Source organism: Macaca nemestrina, chromosome 1 (assembly GCF_043159975.1).
Source record: "Macaca nemestrina isolate mMacNem1 chromosome 1, mMacNem.hap1, whole genome shotgun sequence".
In the NCBI taxonomy this organism is placed as follows: Eukaryota; Metazoa; Chordata; class Mammalia; order Primates; family Cercopithecidae; genus Macaca; species Macaca nemestrina.
In genome coordinates this window covers 168,808,513-168,827,590 of record NC_092125.1, presented here as the reverse complement: position 1 = coordinate 168,827,590, position 19,078 = coordinate 168,808,513, and the positions used below count along the sequence as shown (strand labels likewise).

The 19,078-nt window shown below is 37.2% G+C and overlaps 1 protein-coding gene across 3 annotated transcripts in view; it reads left to right on the top strand.

The window, feature by feature from the left end:
- LOC105498460 (ribonucleoprotein, PTB binding 2) overlaps positions 1-19,078 on the top strand; it is an 89,248-nt gene that overhangs the window by 64,454 nt on the left and 5,716 nt on the right. For 2 of the 3 annotated variants that reach the window (XM_011770607.3, XM_011770608.3), the window contains exons 10-11: positions 3,013-3,124; positions 4,974-5,110. In XM_011770607.3, coding sequence (XP_011768909.1) covers positions 3,013-3,124; positions 4,974-5,110 — 249 coding nt within the window. Of the gene's footprint in view, positions 1-3,012; positions 3,125-4,973; positions 5,111-13,990; positions 14,146-19,078 lie in introns of all 3 variants that reach the window. The other variant, XR_011620092.1, reaches the window with a different exon arrangement.

Below are 19,078 nucleotides of genomic sequence, written 5' to 3'. Positions count from 1 at the left end.
TGTGCAGCATCATTGCTCTCCATCTCCAAAACTTTTTTGTCATCTCATACTGAAACCTGCACCTGTTAAATAATAACTCTCCCTTTTTCCCTCCCACTAGCCTGGGTAACCACTGTTTCTACTTTTGTCTTTATGAATTTGAGTATTCTAGGTACCTAGGTGACACAATATTTGTCCTTCTGTGTGTAGCTTAGTTCACTTAGCATAATGTTTTCTAGGTTCATCCATGTTGTAGCATGTATCCAAATTTCCTTCTTTCCTAAGGCTGAATAATATTCCATTGTACATATATACCATGTTTTAATTCAGCCATCCATGGACATGTGGGTTGTTTCTACCTTTTATTGTGAATAATGCTGCTGTGAACATTGGTATCTGAGTCCCTGCTTTCGATTCTTTGGGGTATATACCCAGAAATGGAATTACCGGATCATACCATAATGCATGTTTAATTTTTGTTGGAACTGTCATCCGTTTTTCCACAGCAGCTGCACCATTTTACATTCCTGCCAGCAGTGCACAGGGATTCTAATTTTCCAACATGCTCACCAACACTTGTTTTCTGTTTTAGCTGTTTGTAACAAAAATACCATAGACTGGGTGATTTAAATAACATACATTTATTTCTCACAGTTTGAGAGGCTGGGAGTTCTAAGAGAAGGTGCCAGCAAATCCAGTGTTGATGAGGATACTGTTCCTGGTTTTCAGATGACCATCTTTTCGTTCCATTTTCACATGTTAGAGAGCTGGAGCAAGCCCTTTCATGTCTCTTCTTATAGGAGCGCTAATCCCACTCTTGAGGGCTCTACTTTCATGACCTCATTACCTTCCAAAGGCCCCAACTTCTAAGACCATCACATTGAGGCTTAGCATTTCAACATATGAATTCTGGGGAGACTTAAACATTCAGTTCATAGTCGTAGCCATCCCAGTGGTTGTGAAGTGGTATCTCATTGTGGTTTTGATTTGCATTTCCCTAATGATTAGTGATGCTGAGCATTTTTGTGTGTGTTTATTAGTCATCTGTATATTTTCTTTGGAGAAATGTCTATTAAAGTTTTTGCCCATTTTAAATCAGGTTCGTTTTTATTGTCATTGTTGAGTTTTTGGGAGTTTTCTATATACAGTTGACCCTAGAAAACACAGGTTTTAACTGCACAGGTCCACTTATTTCTTGGATATTTTCCAAGAAATATAGTGGGAAATTTTTTGGAAATTTAAAAAGTTTGAAAAAACTCACAAATGAACCCCATAGCCTAGAAATATTGAAAAATTAAGAAAAAGTTATATATGTCATGAATGCATAAAATATATGTAGATATTAGTCTAGTTTGTAATTTGCTACCATAATATATACTCAAACCTATTATTAAAAAGTTAAAATTTAGCATACATGACATACATACTTACAGACAGTACATGGCACCATTCAGTCAAAAGAAATGTAAACCAAAATAAAGATGCAGTATTAAATCATAACTGCATAAAATTAACTGTAGTATATACTGTACTACTGTGATAATTTTGTACCTACTTCCTGTTGCTATTGAGATGAGCTCAAGTGTTGAGAGTATCCACTTAAAATGCTGTGTGTTGCTAATCATCTCCATGTGAGCCATTCATCTCTCCAGTAAATTGCTTATTGCAGTAAAAAGTGATGTCTCATCATGCTTGCATATTTTTCATCATGATTAGTGCAATACCATAAACCTTGAATAACACCTATGATCCATAAAAATGCCACTAGTGGTACTAGAAGGGCTCTCAAGAAGCAGTGTCATGACATTATAAGAAAAAGTCGAATTGCTTGATGAATACCACAGATTGAGGTCTGTAGCTGCTGTTGTCCACCATTTCAGACAGATCCATATTGTAAACAAATGACATAATTTATGGTATTGATAAATACTACAGTACTGTAAATGTTTTTCTCATGGTTTTCTTAATATTTTCTTTTCTCCACCTTTAATGTAAAAAAAAACAGTGTATAACATATGTAACATGCAAAATACATGTTAATTGTTTGCTATTGGTAAGGCTTCTAGTTAACAGTAGGCTATTAGTAGTTAAGTTTTTGGGTAGTCAAGGGTTATACATAGATTTTTCCACTATGTAGGGGGTTGGCACTACTAACCCCCATGTTGTTTCAAGGGTCAACTGTACTAGAATCCTTACACCTAACTAATTACATAAAAATATACTGATATACATTTTGAAGAAATGTGTGTTTCTAGCATCATCTAAATGTGGAGTTGGAGTTTATTAAACTCATTTATTTTGTTTGACATTATATTTAGTACCAGAGGTAAATAAGCTTTGCTTTTGTTATTTGGTCATAAAATATAAAATAAAACTCTCAATAAAAATATTGATAACAGGCCAGGCGCAGTGGGTCACGCCTGTCATCCCAGCACTTTGGGAGGCCAAAGTGGGGGCATCACTAAGGTCAGGAGTTCGAGACCAGCCTGGCCAACATGGTGAAACCCCATCTCTACAAAAAATATTAAAAAATTAGCCAGGTGTGGTGGTGCGGCTCTGTAATCCCAGCTACTCAGGAAGCAGAAGCAGGAGAATCGCTTGAACCCGGGAGGTGGAGGTTTCCATGAGCTGAGATTGCACCATCGCACTCCAACCTGGGCAATAGAGTGAGATTCCATCTAAAAAAAAAAAAAAAAAAAAAAAGGTAGATAGATAGATAAACAGTATTTCTGGAAAAGAGATATGGAATTTAGTTTTTCTTGTGAAGATGAATTCTTTCCTGGTTCAAGTGAGAAGATTGTACAAGATATCCTTTCATTCTCTTTTAGTTCTAAAGTTCTATGGCTCTAGAATAGTTTTTTTAAAAACCTAATTGAACAACTAATAGCAGGTGAAATGTGATAATTTTAGTCAACATCCATAGATATTTCATAAGTACACTAGATGTATTGAAAAATAAGTATTTCTGTATTCTTCATTTTTATTTTCATGTTCTTCTCATTAAGTACCCCCTCCTTTGTTTTTGTTAAATAGGCTGCCTCTAAGAATCAGACTTCACTCTTGGGAGAACCACCAAAAGAAATTCGGCTCAGTAAAAATCCATACTTGAATTTGGCAAGTGTGTTACCCAGTGTGTGCTTATCATGTAAGTAGGGGCTCAGTATTCTTATTGTGGAGTTTTATTGAATACTTTACATAATAAGTTTTACTTTAATTTTTGACTTAATGGAAGCAAATAATACCTATTGGCCAAATTATAGGCCTAAATTATTCTTTAAATTAAAATAGTAATTAAAACTAAGACACTCAAAATGTGTGCTATTTTATTTAAGGAAAACATTACAACTCATAGAGAATCATTTTTCTTAACCAGAAGTTTAAACCTATAAGTAATCTTATATATCTTGAGTGTTTGAATACTCCCAAAATGTATGAGCTACCAATAATTGGTAGAAGTGGAATTCTCATTCACTTTTTGGAGGAACCCCTCAAGCCTTCAATTACTATAAATCAGCTATTCATTCAAATGTCATTTTAAGAGAAAATCACAAATGTGATATGCTCCAGGCACAAGGATGTTCACTGCATCATTGGTTGTAAATAGTGGGAAAACTGGAAAATACTTAATATTTGTCAATAGGGGAATGCTAAAATAGTTCATCATATAATTGAATACTGTGCAACTTTTTTTTATAATTGAGGGATATTTATGTGTACTGATATGAGATGAACTCTAAAGCATATTTTGGCAAATATATGCATAAAATTATTCCATTTGTGTTTATTTAAAGTTATAAATCCTTACATGTATATACTTGAGTGTGCAAATGCATGAAATAAAACTAAAAAAGTAAATTCTAAACTATTACCTCTGGGAAGAATAATAGGATTAAATAAAAAGAGATGAAAGATGAATTTCATTTTTAATATATATCCTCTGTATTTTATGAAATATCCTTGAACCCAAACATTAATTTGTAATTTTTTTTGAGCTGGAAAAAAATGTTAAGTGCACTTCTAGTATAACTGTTATATATTGATCTGGTCTGAAAATTGATGGTGACAATTATTACATTTATAAGAACGGTTTACATTTTTTATACCTTGTTTTACAGACTAGACACACACGCACACACACTCACACACACACACACACACGTTTTGTTTTTTTGAGACAAGGTCTCACTCTGTCGCCCAGGCTGGAATGCTGTGGTGTGATCTTGGCTTACTGCAGCCTCCACCTCCTGGGCTCAAGTGATCCTCCTACCTCAGCCTCCCGAGTAGCTGGGACTACAGGCATGTGCCACCATGCCCAGCTAATTTTTTAGGGTTTTTTTTGTGTTTTTTTTTGTTTTTTTTTCTGTGAGACAGAGTCTTGCTCTGTCACCCAGGCTGGAGTGCAATGGCACCATCTCGGCTCCCTGCAACCTCCACTTCCTGGGTTCAAGCAATTCTTAAGTCTCAGCCTCCCAAGTAGCTGGTATTACTGTCATGCACCACCATTCATTCCTGGCAAATTTTTATATTTTTAGTATTTTTTTGTAGAGACGGGGTTTCACCATGTCACCCAAGCCAGTCTCGAACTCCTGGGCTCAGGCAGTCCTCCCACTTTAGCCTCTCAAAGTGCTGGAATTACAGGCATGAGCCACTATGCCCGGCCAGACATACATGTTTTTTAACCTTTCCACCAAAATTATTTACCCATGGGACAGGTGTCCATTTTAAGTTGTTTCAAATGAATGAGACAGTATTATATACTGTGTTTTCCCGGGGGAAAATATATCTAGTTATATGTTGGTAAATTAAAATTTTGTTCTATTTGATAATATGCGGTTATAATTTATAATTTATAATAAAATATAATTTATGTGTATAATATAATTTATAATTTGTAAAACAATTTATAATAAAATAATTTGTTTAAAATAACCTAAATAAAATAAATGTATAATAAAATAACCTAAATAAAATAAACTTGTTGATTCTGCCTTTAGCCCCTGCAAGTAAAACCACTCTTCATAAGACTGGAATTGCAAGCAGCATTCTGGATGCAATCTCTCAGGGAAATGAATCACAACACACATTGGAAAAGTGCATTGCTTATTCTCCACCTTTTGGTGATTACGCACAGGTAAATAATTCCCAGGTTCTGATGATACACAGAAAAATTGGTTCAACTATATATTGAGTTCACTGAATATGAAATTGTGGTTCCTATATTATTAACACAGGAAAATCAAATTGCACTGATCTATGTATTTCTTACTCATCATTTGAAATTTGGGAATGTGTTCAAGAGATTATTTAGTATCATTTTGCACTAGATATTTACCTCTCATTGTTTACCTAGTGGTTGGCAAATTACAGCCCATAGACCAAATCTAGCCCACCACCTGGTTTTGTAAATAAATTTGTATTGTAACACAGCCATGTCCATTCATTAACATATTGTCTATGGTACTGACATGCTATAATAAAAGAGTTGAGTGATGACAACAGAGACTATGTGGCCTGCAAGATTAAATATTTACTATCTGGTTCTTTATAGAAAAATGCTGCTAATCTTTGGTTTGCACTAGTATAGACCTGAGAAACCCAAGGGAATGCCTCTGTTCTTCTCCACTGTTTGTAGATGTAGAAAGATGATCATATTTACAGACACTATTGTGCTAACTTCTAAGCCAGTCAATCAATAACATAAAAGTATTATGTTCATAAGATATCCTGTGTCATTACTTAAATATGTCAGTTTTGCTTTGGCCCTTCTTCAGCTTACTCTTAGCGGTGTACGCTGAGTATATATCATGTTAGCCCTGTGTGATTATGGAATCATAAGAGTCTTATAATTATCAGTTCTGACTCTTACTGTCCTAGAACAGCCAGCTTCTTCTCAGCTCTATCCTGTTCGTTGGAGCCTTGTCTCCACTTGGATTTCCTTGGAGCAGCTCTGTGTTTGCCTGACCTGTCTCTAATAAACTTAGAAAAGAAAACCACTTAGAACAATTGACGCCTGATTATGCCTTTTTAATAGAGTACTAGAAATAACCGAAGTTCTGTAAAAATGGTGCAGCAGGATATTAGTGAAACATATGACATATCTTATATACCTGGGACAAGATGGGAAAATATGGGTTGGGTAGATGATGTAATTAGGTGACAGTATATCTGTATTTAGAGAACAGTGATCACAAATTGCTGCAATCTGAAAGCATTCTCTTACATTGATTCATAAGACTCATCTTCAGTCCTTTATTAGATAACATTTGAAGTAATGACTTAGATAAAGACATTAATTGGAAAATTTATAAGATATAGTCCTGTACAATTCCAATTTGTTTCTTTTCAAGAAACAAACTTTTTATAAACAGAAGCACAATAAATTTTTTAAAAATTCATTAAATACGTATTTAAGCTTTAAAAATTTTTTGAACTTACCTTTTCTTTTATTTCTTTTTAAATTTGCCTTTTTCTTAGCAGTTTTGCTTGTTAGATTACTATGATTTATTATATACTTATATACATAGAAAGACTTTCTCATTCACACATGGAGAAATTCTGGAATAATGATGCCTTTTTCATTGCTGTATGTCTTCCTGCCTCCACACTTGCTTGCCCAGAGATATGGTGGGGGAATGAATCCTCCGTGCACTGTTCAGTGTCTCCTTTGACAGTCCCTGCTTCTTGCGCACGCTTGTTCATAAAATGGGATTTGTTCTGTCTCTCATGTTCTTTCTTCCTTATAAACTTAATTAAATGTTACTAATGGAACATTAAAGTAAATGGAATTTAACTAATGGAACTAAAGTAACTATTATAGAAGAAGGTAGTCGTGTATTAGGAATTCCTTCCACTATAACCACTGCTGGGATGAAGGAAGAAGTCTAAGGGAAAGGAACCAAAAGTGTTTGTTTTCTTTTTAACACTTGCTATATGCTTTGTGACGTAAGTGATTACTATTTCTAACAACCTTGTGAGATTTAAATGACCGCCTTCATGATACAAGTGGAGAAGCATGAAGGGGTAAATAATCTCTCCAAGTTCATACAGTTGGTAAGTGATTTCTTGATTCCAAAGGCCACATTATTTATACCATTGAGAAGTTTCTTCAGGCTTCGAAGTCATATCTGAGAGAAACTGTGTGGGCTGCTCTGCTTATGAATTAGGAGAGATGAATATGTCAAGGCATAGAGGGACAAAATAATCTTTATCTTCAATAAAACTATCAGATTTAAAAACCTAATTGGCATTTCCAGTATTGATGATGTTGCTTGTATCATACTATTTCCCTACAGATAACCATTATTAGAACTGGACTAAATATAAATGAAAACCAACTACTTGAAAGCACTAGAGAATGAATGACCAAAAGCAGGTGGAAATGCGAGAATTATTCCTTAAAACAGGATAACATCACTGTATGATATTTGTGTTTCTATAGCTTTTTGCCTGATACTACTCCCTAGATGGAGAAAGCTGCAGTCTCACCAGCTTAAGGAGTCAGATGACAGAGTTCAGGACCGTTAGCAAGGATGTTAAGTGAAGGGGGAAATTGTGGAAAAGAGGGGGTTGCATAAGAAGGAGCCTCAAAATCTGTGTGTCAACTTAACCCGAATACAGTTGGCTGGCCCCTAAACTGTGTTTGTATGAGGGAAACTCCAAGGGACCTGGTAGAAAACAGCTGAAAGGCTAAAAGAACTGAGAAGAGATTCAACTCCTCTCCAGCGCAGAGGAGACAGAGTTTGGAGTTTGAGTTCAGCAAAGTTAACTCCTTCTAGAACAGAAATCAACATTCATCAGAGGAAGATAATAGAATCTGTAGCCTCTACAATATATTATAGTAATCAATATGTCCAGTAGAACAAAATTACTAGATAGTTGAAGAAGCAAGAAAATGTGACTCACAATTAAGAGAAAAAGTAGAAACTGACCCCAAGGTGACCCAGATGTTGGTCTTGTAGACAATAACCACAAAACAGCTATTATAAATATGTTTAGGAACTTAAAAGAAAATAAAGTAATAATGAACAGATATGGAATCTCTGCCAAGAGATATAAACTAAAAAATAACAACTTTGGAACTGAAAACTATAGTATCTGAAATAAATACACTGGATGGGCATAGCAGAAGATTGGAGAGGCCAGGAAAAAAGGTTCGGTTAACATGAAGACAACTCAATCTGAAGAACACAAAGAAAAGAGATTTTTAAAAGCCCAGCGGAACATATCCTCAGGGACCTGAGGGAAAATATAAAGCAGTCTAAAATGCATGTAAATGGAGTCCTGGGAGAAGAAGAGAAAGATAATGGGGCACACATTATTTGAAAAAATAATGGTCAAACATTTTCCAGATTTGCTTCAAAAAACTTACAGATCTAACAGGCTCGGAGGTCCTCCTGCATAGCAGGATAAATAAAAGGAAATTTTTACCTAGGCACATTATAGTTAGTATGCTGAAAACTATAGTTATAAAGAGATAATCTTGAGAGCAACCAGATAAAAACAATGCACATTATCTTAAGACAGGTTTCTCAATCTTGGTACTATTAACATTTAGGGCTGGATGATTCTCTCTTAAGTGGGAAGGGCTATTCTGTGCTTGTAGGAGATTTGGCAACATCCTTGTCCTCTAACCCCTAGATTGCCCCCACCAGCACACACACCATTGAGAACCACTGGGTTAAGGCAACAGTAAACATGCAGGTGACTAAAAAAGATTATATATTTTCTCTTAATTTATTTAAAAGCAAAAATTTTAACATATAGGGTTTATAATGTATATAGATATAGTATATTTGATAGCAATAATGTAAAGCACAATAAGGTAAATGAAATTATGGTTTTGGGGTTATGTTTTACATGAAGTACATCAAAAGTAACTCTAAGTAGGCTGTGATAAGTTGTGGAACGCATATTGTAATCCATACAGCAACCATTAAAAAATTATACAAAGAGATATAGCTAAAACATGAACAGTTTAATTACAATGAAATTATAAAAACATTTGATTAAGCCAAAATATGCCATGAAAGACAAAAACAACTAAGTCTAATAAAAACAAATATCCGAGTGGTAAACCTAAATTGAACAGTAGTTATAATTCTATCAAATGAAAACAGCCTGCATTATAACAAATTTTCTTTTCCAATATTTAAAAATTTTTAATTTTAGGTTTGGGGGTACACGTGAAGGTTTATTACATAGCTAAACACGTGTCACAGGGGTTTTTTGTGCATATTATTTCATCACCCAGGTATTAAGCCCAGTATCCAATAGTTATCTTTTCTACTGCTCTCCCTCCTCCCACCCTCCACCATTATGTAGACAGCAGTCTGTTGTTTCCTTCTTTGTGTTCATAAGTTCTTATCATTTAGCTCCCACTTACGAGTGAGAACGTGTGGTATTTGGTTTTCTGTTCCTGCATTAGTTTGCTAAGGATAAAAGCTTCCAACTCTATCCATGTTCCCACAAAAGACATGATCTCGTTCTTTTTTATGGCTGCATAGTTTTCCATAGTGTATATGTACCAAATATCCAGCCTGTCACTGATGGGCATTTAGGTTGATTCTTTGTCTTTGCTATTGTGGATAGTGCTGCAGTGAACATTTGTGTGCATGTGTATTTATGATAGAATAATTTATATTACTCTGGGTATATACGCAGTAATGGGATTGCTAGGTCCAATGGTAATTCTGTTTTTAGCTCTTTGAGATTTTGCTACACTACTTGCCACAATGGTTGAACTAATTTACATTCCCACCAACAGTGTATTAGTGTTCCCTTTTCTCCACAACCTCACCAGCATCTGCTATTTTTTGACATTTTAGTAATGGCCAATTCTGACTAGTATGAGATGGTATCTCATTGTGGTTTTGATTTGCATTTCTCTAATGATCAGTGATATTGAACTTTTTTTCATATACTTGTTGGCCGCATATATGTCTTCTTTTGAGAAGTGTCTGTTTATGTCCTTTGCCTACTTTTTAATGGGGTTGTTTGCTTTTTTCTTGTAAATTTAAGTTCCTTATAAATGCAGGATATTAGCCCTTTGTCAGATGTATAGTTTGGAAAAATTTTCTCCTATTCTATAGGTTCTCTGTTTACTCTGTTGATAGTTTCTTTTGCTTGCAGAGGCTCTTAATTTAATTAGATCCCACTTGTCAATTTTTGCTCTTACTGCAATTGCTTCTGGTGTCTTGTCATGAAATCTTTGCCCGTTCCTATGTCCAACGAACGATATTGCACTAAAACCTCCAGTAAAATGTTGAATAGAAGCAGTAGAAGTATATATTTATGCCTTGTTGAAACTCTGTTGGAACAGGCACATAGACCAATGGAAAAGAATAGAGAGCCCAGAAATAAGGCTGGACATCTGCAACCATCTGGTCTTCAACAAAGTTGACAAAAGCAATGGGGTAAAGACTCCCTATTCAATAAAAGGTGCGGGGATAACTGGCTAGCCATATGGAGAAGATTAAAGCCAGACCTCTTCCTTACACCATAGACAAAAATCAGCTCAAGATGGATTAAAGACTTAAATGTAAAACACAAAATTATAAAAACCCTGGAAGACAACCTAGGCAATACCATCCTGGACACAGGAACACACAAAGATTTTATGACAAAGTATGACCCATACACAAAGGGAAAAGTAATTAATAGAAACTGTCCGTAAGGAAGTGCAAACACTGGACTTACTAAACAAAGATTTAAAATATTTTCAAAGAATTAAAGAAAGCCACGTTTCAGGAACTTTTAAAAAGTATGAGAGGCCAGGCGCGGTGGCTCACGCCTGTAATCCCAGCACTTTGGGAGGCCGAGGCGCGCAGATCGAGGTCAGGAGATCGAGACCATCCTGGCTAATACGGTGAGACCCCATCTCTACTAAAAATACAAAAAATTAGCCGGGCGTGGTGGCCGGCGCCTGTAGTCCCAGCTACTTGGGAGGCTGAGGCAGGAGAATGGCGTGAACCTGGGAGGCAGAGCTTGCAGTGAGCCGAGATTGTGCCACTGCACTCCAGCCTGGGCGACAGAGTAAGACTCCTTCTCAAAAACAAACAAACAAAAAAGCAAAAGTATGAGAACAACATCTCATCACATAGAGAATATCAATAAAGAGAGAAATTATTTTTAAAAATCAAATAGAAATTCTATATTTGAAAAGTATGGTAACAAATGAAAAATTTACTATAGCACAGCAGCAGATTGGAGCAGGAAGAAGACTCGACAAACTTGGAATGTAGGTCAATTGAAATGATCCTGTCTGAGAAACTGAAAGAAAAGAGAATGAAGAAAAATGAACTATAACAATGTAGGCAAGGATGCGGAGAAATGGGAATCCTCATTCAGTGCTAGGGGTTGGTGGGATATAAAATGGTGCAGCTGCTTTGGAAGAGTGTGGCAGTTTGTCAAATGTTAAAGAATTACCAGATGGCCCCAGGATTTGACTCCTAGGTATATCCAAGAGAATTGAAAATGTGTGTCTATACACAAATGTGTACATGCATTGGCACAGCAGCAGCATTCATAACAGCCAAAAAGGAAAACAACCCAAGTGTCAGTCTAGTGATGAATGAATAAACAGAATGTGGTAATATCCACATGATGGAACATTACTCATCCATAGAAAGGAATGGAGTACTGATCCATGCTACAACATTGGCGAACCTTGTGAACATTACGCTAAGTGAAATATGCCAGACAAAAAGTACACATATGATATTCCATTTATATGAAATACCCAGAATAGGCAAATCCATAGAGAATGTAAGTAGATAGTGGTTACTGGGGGCTGGAGGAAGGAGGAGTTAGGGAGTGTGATTAACAGGATTTTTTGGGGGAGGGGAGAGTGATAAAAATACTCTAGAATTCAATTGTGGTGATAGTTGTTCACAAGTTGGTGAACCTTGTGAATCAACAAATTTTGGACTCTTTAAAAAATAAGCTTCAACTGTACTAAACAGAGAATAGCATTTTCATTTAGTGTTTTAGAGATCCTAAAAGTAGCTAGTTATAAGCAAACAGATCAGATCCATTTTTCAAGATCTAGGTCTAATTAGAAATAAGTTTTAAATGCACTACCCCTTCCATTTCTCTAGTTAGTTGTATAGAATTGCCATTGAGCTGTAGTTACTAATTTTCTCAAAGACTGTATGTCTTCAATATTTGAACTGTGATTGAGAAAACTTAAATCAGAAATAAATTATTTAAAAATTTGTAGTATACATTGTAGCAGTGATAATAGCATTATAGTCAGCTATGTAAACCTGTCAATATGAATGTACAAATTGAGTTTGAAATTTCAGATTCTGAGGTCCATCTATGTCAAATGGTTGGGAGAAACCTACCTTAAAAGAGAAGCTTTTAAGCCACTTTATTAAATGTCTATTAAACACCTAAATCTAACATCTAATTATAATTTATCAAAGACAAAACATTTCACCCTTCCCCTTTAATTAAAATAGGTAAAATAGGTCAAAATATATCTTAAGCGTCTTTCCAGTTTGATGTAGTCATTAGTCTCAATAATGTAAAAAAAATGTAAGTTTTTTCAGCTGTTTAATACGACTGCTTACGTTGTGAATTTTTTTTTTTTCTTTTTGAGACAGAGTCTTGCTCTGTCGCCCAGGCTGGAGTACAATGGCACAATCTCAGCTCACTGCAACCTCCACCTCCTGGGTTCAAGTGATTCTCCTGCCTCAGCCTCCTGAGTAGCTGGGATTACAGGTGCCCACCACCATGCCCAGCTAATTTTTGTATTTTTAGTAGAGATGGGGTTTCACCACATTGACCAGGCTGGTCTTGAACTCCTGACCTCAAGTGATCTGCCTGCCTTGGTCTCCCAAAGTGCTAGGATTACAGGCCTGTGCCACTGCACCTGGCCTGATTTTGATTTTTCATTTGACAGTTGCCATACGTGGCAGTTGTCCAGCATGCAGCACAGCAGTGTTATCTGCTTGCACAGTGTGTTCTTGTGTTGCCCTGATTCCAGGGATCTCCCCTGCCAGGAGGCTGACTGCCTTGTTCCAGGGAATCAACCACAGAATATATGATGAGATGATGTGATGAGGGAAGAGGAAAGAAAAATGAACAAAAGACCTGGAAAATGCTTGGTCCTTTCATACAGAGCCGAATGCTGCCACCCAGTGGTCAAACAATGCAGGCCAACTTGCCAAAAAGTACATTATATTATGTAATGAATGCTGTGTGGATTTTTGTATGGACCGTGATAGATCCGAATCTTGTGACAAACACCTATCATACAAAATATGTTTTAAAACATAAGCCCACATTAAACAGCAATTATGGGAGCACAGGTTATCTATATATTAACCCTAGACAATAAGTTGGAAAGTACTTTTAAAAAGTGATTTTGGTTAAAAACTGGAATTAAGGAAAGCAAGCTATTGAAATGTATTTTGGCTGAGCGCGGTGGCTCATGCTTATAATTCCGGCACTTTGGGAGGCCGAGGTGGGTGGATCACCTAAGGTCAGGAGTTCAAGACCAACCTGGCCAACATGGGGAAACCCTCTCTCTACAGAAAATACAAAAAATTAGCCAGGTGTGGTGGGGCACACTTGTAATCCCAGCTACTCAGGAGGCTGAGGCAGGAGAATCGCTTGAGCCCAGGAGGCAGAGGCTGCAGTGAGCTGAGATCCCGCCATTGCACTCCAGCCTGGGCAGCAGAGCAAGACCCTGTCTCCAAAAAAAAAAAAAAATTAGTGCTGTGCAATACCTTTTTGGGGATGAATCGTTAAATCCAATGTTAGGACTTAACCATTATTCATATGAAGAAAAGTAGCTGAGAGGCAAACATGAATATGAACATTGGAAACATTTATGTATGTATATATGAGACAGAGACATTTTTTATTAGTTATATCATTAATGTCACAGAATGAAGCATATTGATTTTGAAACATTTTTAACAATGGGAGAAAGTTGTATTTTTAAATAAAATTTTAAAAATGTTTAATGCAGAAATGATAATAAAATTAATTCATGTTTCTGTAGGTCTGAAATCTAAAAGCTGGACTTGAAGCTATAAGAAAGGGACATTAGGGGCTTGATTCAGATCTCAGGAGAACTAGTGCAGTCCAATTTTGGTTCTCCATATACCTGACTCCACTGAAGAGACAAGACTTAGAAAAGGTGAAGTGGAGCTGAAGGTAAGGGTGAGACTGAGGAGTCCTAGAGGCAGAATTTTCTGAAAACAAATTTCATTTTGTATTTAAAGGACTACCTGCTAAATGCTTATATTCTTTTCAGAAGAACAACAATAATAAATACCTTTAATTGGACTGATAGCAGATGAGCCTAATGGAATTCACTGTTGACATTAACATATCCCAAAGGAATCTTCTAAGGGATAGTCAAGATTCCCCTTTCCCCAATTCTTATGAGAGCTATGAAAACTAGCCACCAGTTCAATTATTGACATGAGCTTAAAAATTGAGCTTAAGATACATTGTAAGTAGTAAACTGGCAGTCAGCAAATGATATGGTGACATTCTGTTTCTGCATTCACTTGGAAATGAATGGGATAAAAGAAAGTCTACATTTATATGAAAATAAAAAGATTTGCTTTAATAAAAGAAAATTTTTTTAAAATCTAAGATAAAATAGCAACTGCATAGAGAATGGGTTTCATAGTAGATGTGTGCAAAAGATTAGATTGGTGAGCAACAGTTAAAAGAGCCAACTAATTTGAAATTCTAACAAGAGGGCAGCTGCCCAAAGTGAGAAGCACATTAATCTTTGCTTTGGTAGGCTCTAGTAGATTATGGTGTCCAGTTTTGCCATGCCAGAGTGTCAGAAACCATAGCCTATGACTATTCACTGAAGGAATTGGGAATGCATGCTTAGAAAATATTTTTTGAAAGGTATTCATTTACTCATTCAACCAGTATATACTGAATGTCTACTATATGACAGGACTGTTCTAGGCACTAGGGGTATGGCAATGAACAAAACATCAAAATTCTTATAAGAATGGAACTTACATTTAGGGAAAAAAATTAGTAAAAGGAATAGTGATCGCTGTAGAGAAAATAAGGTGAAGGCTAAAGAGTGTCTGGGAAGACTTGGAGTTTAAATACATGGTCAAGGAAGGGTTCATTGTAAAACTGATTCTTGGGCAAAGATCAGAGCTTTAGGGAGTGTGCCACATGAGTATCTATGTAAAGTGCATTCCAGGGACAGGGAACAGCAAGTGCAGGGGTTCTGAGGCAGAAACATGCTTGGTCTGTTAAAGGAACAGCAAGCAACCTTTAGGGCAGAAGAGGAGTGAGTAAAGTGGAGAATAGGAGATGAAGTCACAGTGGGGTGGGGGAGGCAGAGCACACAGACAGTTTGTGACCTTTTAGGCCCTTGTAAGGACTTTGGCTTTTACTCTAAGATAGAAAGCCACTGGAATGTTTTGAGTATAGGGATAATTGACTGTATTTATAGTTTAACATGTCTAGCTGCTGTGTTAAATAATGAATGTAGAACATAGCAGGGTCAGTTAGGAAGCTGCTGTGGTACAATTCAAGTAAAAACACTGACTTGGACAAGCCTGGAAGCAGCAGAGGCAGTGATATGTGGCTGGGCTGGAGACATTTTTTGGAAGGTGGAGTCAATGGGGTATACGAGGGTAAGAGAGGAACCAAGGCCTCAAGAGTTTTGGCCTAGAAAAATGAATTTGTTACTGATTGAGATGGGCAAGACTGTGTGGGTGGAGCAAGTTTTATGGGTACGTTTTAGATGTAAGATCCCTAAGTGAAGATGTTCCCGTATTGGTGTTCATTATACAAGTCTGGAGGTGAGGGGAGAGTTATGGGCAGAGGTATATATTTGAGAACCATCACATTCCTGTAAATTGCTATAATTGTGAATTGCATGAAATTGGATGAGATCACCAAGGAAGTGAGGGTAAGTAAAGAGACCAGAGGTCAGTCACTGTGCATCTTAAGATTTCTCTTTCGATTTTGTTTCCTTGGTGAAATAGAAAGCAAAGCATCAGCTGAGAGTGAAGATGAGGGTGTATTGCTGGGGCTTCGAGAAAAGAGAAGGCTTGAAGTAGTCACTTAGGGGAGGGGAGATAAGTGGGCAGGGTAGGGTGGGGATATAGTAGGATTGCCCAGGGGCACGAGAGTGAGGGGCCTCCACTGAAGTTATGCCCATTCTGATAAGGAAGTATTAGACTTGGATTGTACTTCCAAAGTATAGAATGGAACCACTGGGTGCAAACTATTCATAGAGTGGTTTCAGCCAACCCTAAAAAAGACCCTGCTAAAGATGAAGTCCCCTAAAATGACTATTGTGTGTATTTGATTTCCACCTGAATATTAGACTTGTAAAACTAGAATATTACAGTTTCTCTCAAGGTCTTCCTTTTGTTTAGTATTCAAAGCATAAATGCTTATCAAAATCGTTTTCAGATTTTCTAAGTATACCACTTTGTTCTGTCTCATCTGTAAGTTTCATGCTAAATTTTAAATCAAGTCTTAAATCACATATAATCTGTGTGTGTTTGCTCACATGCATGTGAAGGGAGAAGTTCAATAACCTCCTGGAGAAACCTAATAATGCCTGTCTCCTTCATTGCCATACTTTTTACGGAGCTGCTTATTAATCTTGCCATATTCCAAGATCAAGGGTATGGTCCTGTTTATAGTCCTTAGCCTGGCATTCTAGCCCTCTATGACTGAGGCCAGCTTCATTTTTCAACCTCATCTGCCACTGCCCTCTTCTGCCTGCCAGCTGCTACCATCACAGGCCTGGCTTTTTTGCCATCTGCCTTTGCACAGGCCCTGCCTTTCTCCTGGAAGGGTCACTGCCTGTCTCCTCATGTCCATATATGACCTCACTTCCAAATCCTAACTCAGATGCCATCTCATCCATGAAACCAGTGCCTGTACCTTTCAAGCCCCCTCCCCCATTTTCCTTGTCTGTAAAAAGCTTTAGCACTTCACTTCTATTTCTCTTTTGTCAAAGTGGAAGTCCCCTTTTAGAATTATGTTTTGCATTCCTCTTCCTTCCCCTCCTAGGATATGAGCTATGGGAGGGCATAGTCCAAGTTTCATTCATCCAGGTAAACCTCATAGCACACAAACTCAGTGCCCACAATAGATCACTTATAAAGGAATGGATGTCTATATCCTGCAAATACAAAATAGAAGGAAAAATATTTGCTAACTTTATATTCTTTCCCTCTTTTGTGTTTTGTTGTGGTGGTGGTGGTGGTTCTTATGTAGGAATTTATTTCTCCCAGAGCACTGAGCTTTGTTTCAAAATTTTAAATCATCATTCCCCATTCACCAGTCCTTAGACTAGAAGTTAGATCTTTGATAGGGCATATCAGAAGGATTACCTTTCTCCCAGTATCACAAGGGCTATAGTGAAACCCATTTTATTTTTTTTTAAGGTTTAAATTTTTAATTGTGATAAAAATATAAAATTACTATTAAATATTTAAGTGTACAGTTTAGTAATGTTCAGTATATTTACATTATTTTGCAACAGATCTCTAGATTTTCATTTTACAAAAAATCTGATAGTAAACTGTACTTTTCCCGCTCTCTCCCTCAGCTCCTGAAGAGAACATCATTTGACTTTCTGTTTTTATAACCGGGACTAACTTTTATATCTCACATTGGTGTAATCATACCATGTCTGTCTCTTTTTGAATGTCTTATTTTACTCAACGTAATGTTTGCAGGCTTTGTCTTCATTGTAAGATGAGTGACACCCACTTTCATTTCCTGTTCTAATATTTTCCTGTGCCGCTCAGTGAAGTTTTTTGCTGATCTCATAGGTCTCAGTTGGTTCTGTGAATGGTGTAGCACCATTGGGAAGCCCTTTGAATAAAAGAATGAAATAAATTTCCTATCTGGCTTCTGACAGTGAAGATGGTATAGAAAGACAGAAACCCAGGCTGCTGCTTTGCTACATGCCAAGACACGAAAGAATAGATAACTACATGGGGAGAAGAATTGGGGAAGGTGGGTGAGAAGAGCAGGAGCATTCCAGATCCCAGAGTGAACTGTCTGCTTCCCTCCCCTAGTCTTTGGAAAATCTATTTATAGAATGGACTGATGACTTATAAGAGGAGGAAAGCTGCTAAAAAGAATTCTTTATACCTGAAGTAAGGTCTGACGGTGTTAGTGGCTGGGGTTCAACGTTCAGAAAGATCACCTACCAGCGAAGGGGCCCTAATGAAGAAGGCAGCTGGAGAGAATAATGAAGAGGCTGGACACTGGGAGGAAGGGTTTTTGGGGCAGAGGCTCTGCCTAAGAGGTGAGCAAGCTGTTTGGTGCAGCAGCCCTTCTCTAGGGCTGCACCCTTGTCACCATCAACTCAGCTTCGACAACTATCAGCTTACGGCGGCCGGTCTCCTTTCATCTATCCTCTCACCTGCTTCCCTTCCAACATATTCCAACACAAACCCCAGATATACTTTACTACTAGGAAAAAAAATGTCGAGGCAGAAATTCAAGCCAGATTCTTTGCCCATCAGCTTCACTCCTTTACACTGGCTTGTGTGAAGATGCTTTGTATTGGCCTGTCCCCACAGTAAGCCACATTGAAATGAAGTACCAGAGGACGCAGTCTGGTCATCCCTCTTCCTAACATGGACCATTGAGAACTACTTTAGCAAGGAGTTGAGAGAGACGTATCATCTGTTCCCTCTGAGGCTGGCTGCACTTTTAAAAATTGTGACTGTTGTTGGTTCAAAAACAACTGCAGTTTTAATTGCAACGTGAGAAGGCTCCTGTGTGCTGCTGGAAGCTTTACTCATCAATCATTTCTAAGTTCTTGCATATTAAGTCACATAATTCTGCTTTGATAAGCTTGTTGCACTTATTTTTGTAAAAGCTAAAACTAAGAGGCATTAAGCTGAGCAGTGCTACACCATCTAATTTACTGTGCTATCACTGTGACCGCTTGTGAGGACATCTGGCCCACTTTCAGGTTAGAATCTCTGGGATGGTGCCTGAAAATCTGCATTTTAATATGCTCACCAGGCGATTATTGTGGAGACCAAAGCTCTTGAGTTTCCCATTGCTCTCTAGAATGCATCATGTTGTTTTCCTTGATGTCATTTGTCAGTTTCTACAC